A 2,116-nucleotide genomic window follows, 5' to 3' on the forward strand; every position below is an offset into this window, starting at 1 on the left:
AACATTCCTCTTGAAAAATTTCAAATATTTTTTACATTTTTCAGGGCTAGAAATAGTTGTTAAACAGAAATATGATATTTGTCTTACTAAATAACATGAATTATGCAGCGATAAAAAATAGTGAATAGTTTTTTTTCTTGTTTTTTTTTTTCTTTTTGTTTGGTTTTATTTTGAAACTCATTAATAAATTTGATCGAAAATAAAATTGGGCGCGTTACTTACGCTTGCTAAACATCGCGCAACCATGCCGCATTAGCTTAAAAGGTATAAAAGCTGGACTTGCGCATTTCTTTTATGACTAATCTACTTTCTATTAAAAATGTCGAACGAAGCAGAAGGATTGTGGTGCGGCTTAATTGAAAAATGTTTTCAGGAAGCTTTAGCTATTTACCCTCCTTGCGGAAGACAAAAAATAATGATTTCGTCACGTGATAAAATGTATGGCAGAAACGAGCTTATAGCGCGCTACATCTTAAATAAAACAGGTAAAGTTAGGACTCGTAAACAAGTGGCGAGTCACATTCAGGTGCTAGCAAGAAAGCATATGAGAAAATCTCATAACAATCAACGTAGTGAAGTTAATGGACATAACAATTTGGTTACAAAATCTAAAACCTCTCGTATTTCGTCGCCTTTTGATATTACATACTCGCCTTTGGATTTCTCATCAAATAATTTAAGTTACCAGACTCCATTTGTCGACGACCTACACCATATGATAAATCATAATTCTCCATTGCAAGAACCCGTTAACTCATTTAATTACCACAATGAAAATTCATTCATAGAAATGGACCGTGATAACTATTTGAACTACGATCAGTATTACTTCATTGATAAAAGATGCGAATTCAGAGCTCCTACGTATAACGAAAAGTTACCGAATTTTAGTCGTGAAATTTTACAAAACTTTCGACCTAGTTACGGGAAAAATCATTTCTCGAAAAATGACATTTCTTTAATTGAATACACCAAAGATAGAGAGAACAACGCCAATGCGTACTTTTCATTTTGTAAATCAAATTTTGAAAATGAGCAAAGACCTTGGTTTACACATAACGAGCCAAACATCAATCGATACATACGCACTTTTAAAGATGAATTGAAATCAAATAATGACAGCTTTGATTCTCATATAAGCTTAGAACCATTTTTTAGAGACGATTTTTAGTTAAAAAATTGACTGTGCTTGTAATAAATTTTCTGTATATTTTATCAATAAATTATTTTATGTGTACATGACTTTCGTATTTTATTGCCCTTTGAAAATACATACTTGTATTTGGATGCCTCATCAAATAATTCAATAATTCAATAATTCTTTTACACTAAACAAATTTACTAGGAACAACAAATAAAACTTTACTCATTTAATGGTTTTAAAATAAAACCATTACATGAGTATTCCGTGTGGCACATAAAATGTTTAGGTTTCAGATTAAATTTTTCTGGCAATCTGATGACTGAAAATAAAATAATGGAAATGTCGACAACCCTATAACGGGTCTATAGTTCTAGATAGTAAGCGGCCGCCCTAAGGAGAATTACTATATTTTTATATAATAATTTTCCTATTATTGTATAAACATTATTATTAGATATACCTTTCTTATAACACAATGTCATAGGTCTTATCAGGTTTTTTTGATTAATCATCGTTTGTGCGTTGCCGACGAGATAACTTCAACTACGAAAAGAGTTGCTTTGCTTATACTGAAAACAGTTACTTGCTTATCACGAAAAAGCGCAAGAGTTTTGAAAACTCTTGCACTTTTTCGTGTTAAGCAAAATAAGGTTTTTTATGCACCAAGCAAAATTTATTTTGCCTGATGCATAAAAAAGCTGATTTCGTTACTAGATGTAGATTTAAATAATCTCTGACTGGATAAGAAATCGAATTTCGGGAAATTAGGATGGGTAATAAATTAGAGCATAAAAGTGTTAAAGAAATGTTGAGATTAAAAACCTAAATAACTTTTATCAGCTTAAATTTCAACTTTCTTTATGTTTCGAATTTAGCTTTCAGACTTTTTATACCTAGATTCTTATCAGATTAGGCGGATTGACCACTTATCTCCATACTACATAAGCACTTTTTAAGAGTCTTCAAAACCAA

At 30.9% G+C, this 2,116-nt stretch overlaps 1 protein-coding gene across 1 annotated transcript; it reads left to right on the forward strand.

Annotated features, from left to right (window-relative positions):
• Positions 1 to 319: 319 nt before the first annotated feature.
• Positions 320 to 1,171, forward strand: LOC105844273 (uncharacterized). Its single transcript, XM_065819631.1, has one exon. It carries the CDS (start codon positions 320 to 322, stop codon positions 1,169 to 1,171), a length of 852 nt encoding a protein of 283 aa, XP_065675703.1.
• Positions 1,172 to 2,116: the final 945 nt, after the last annotated feature.

Source organism: Hydra vulgaris, chromosome 15 (genome assembly GCF_038396675.1).
Source record: "Hydra vulgaris chromosome 15, alternate assembly HydraT2T_AEP".
In the NCBI taxonomy this organism is placed as follows: domain Eukaryota; kingdom Metazoa; phylum Cnidaria; class Hydrozoa; order Anthoathecata; family Hydridae; genus Hydra; species Hydra vulgaris.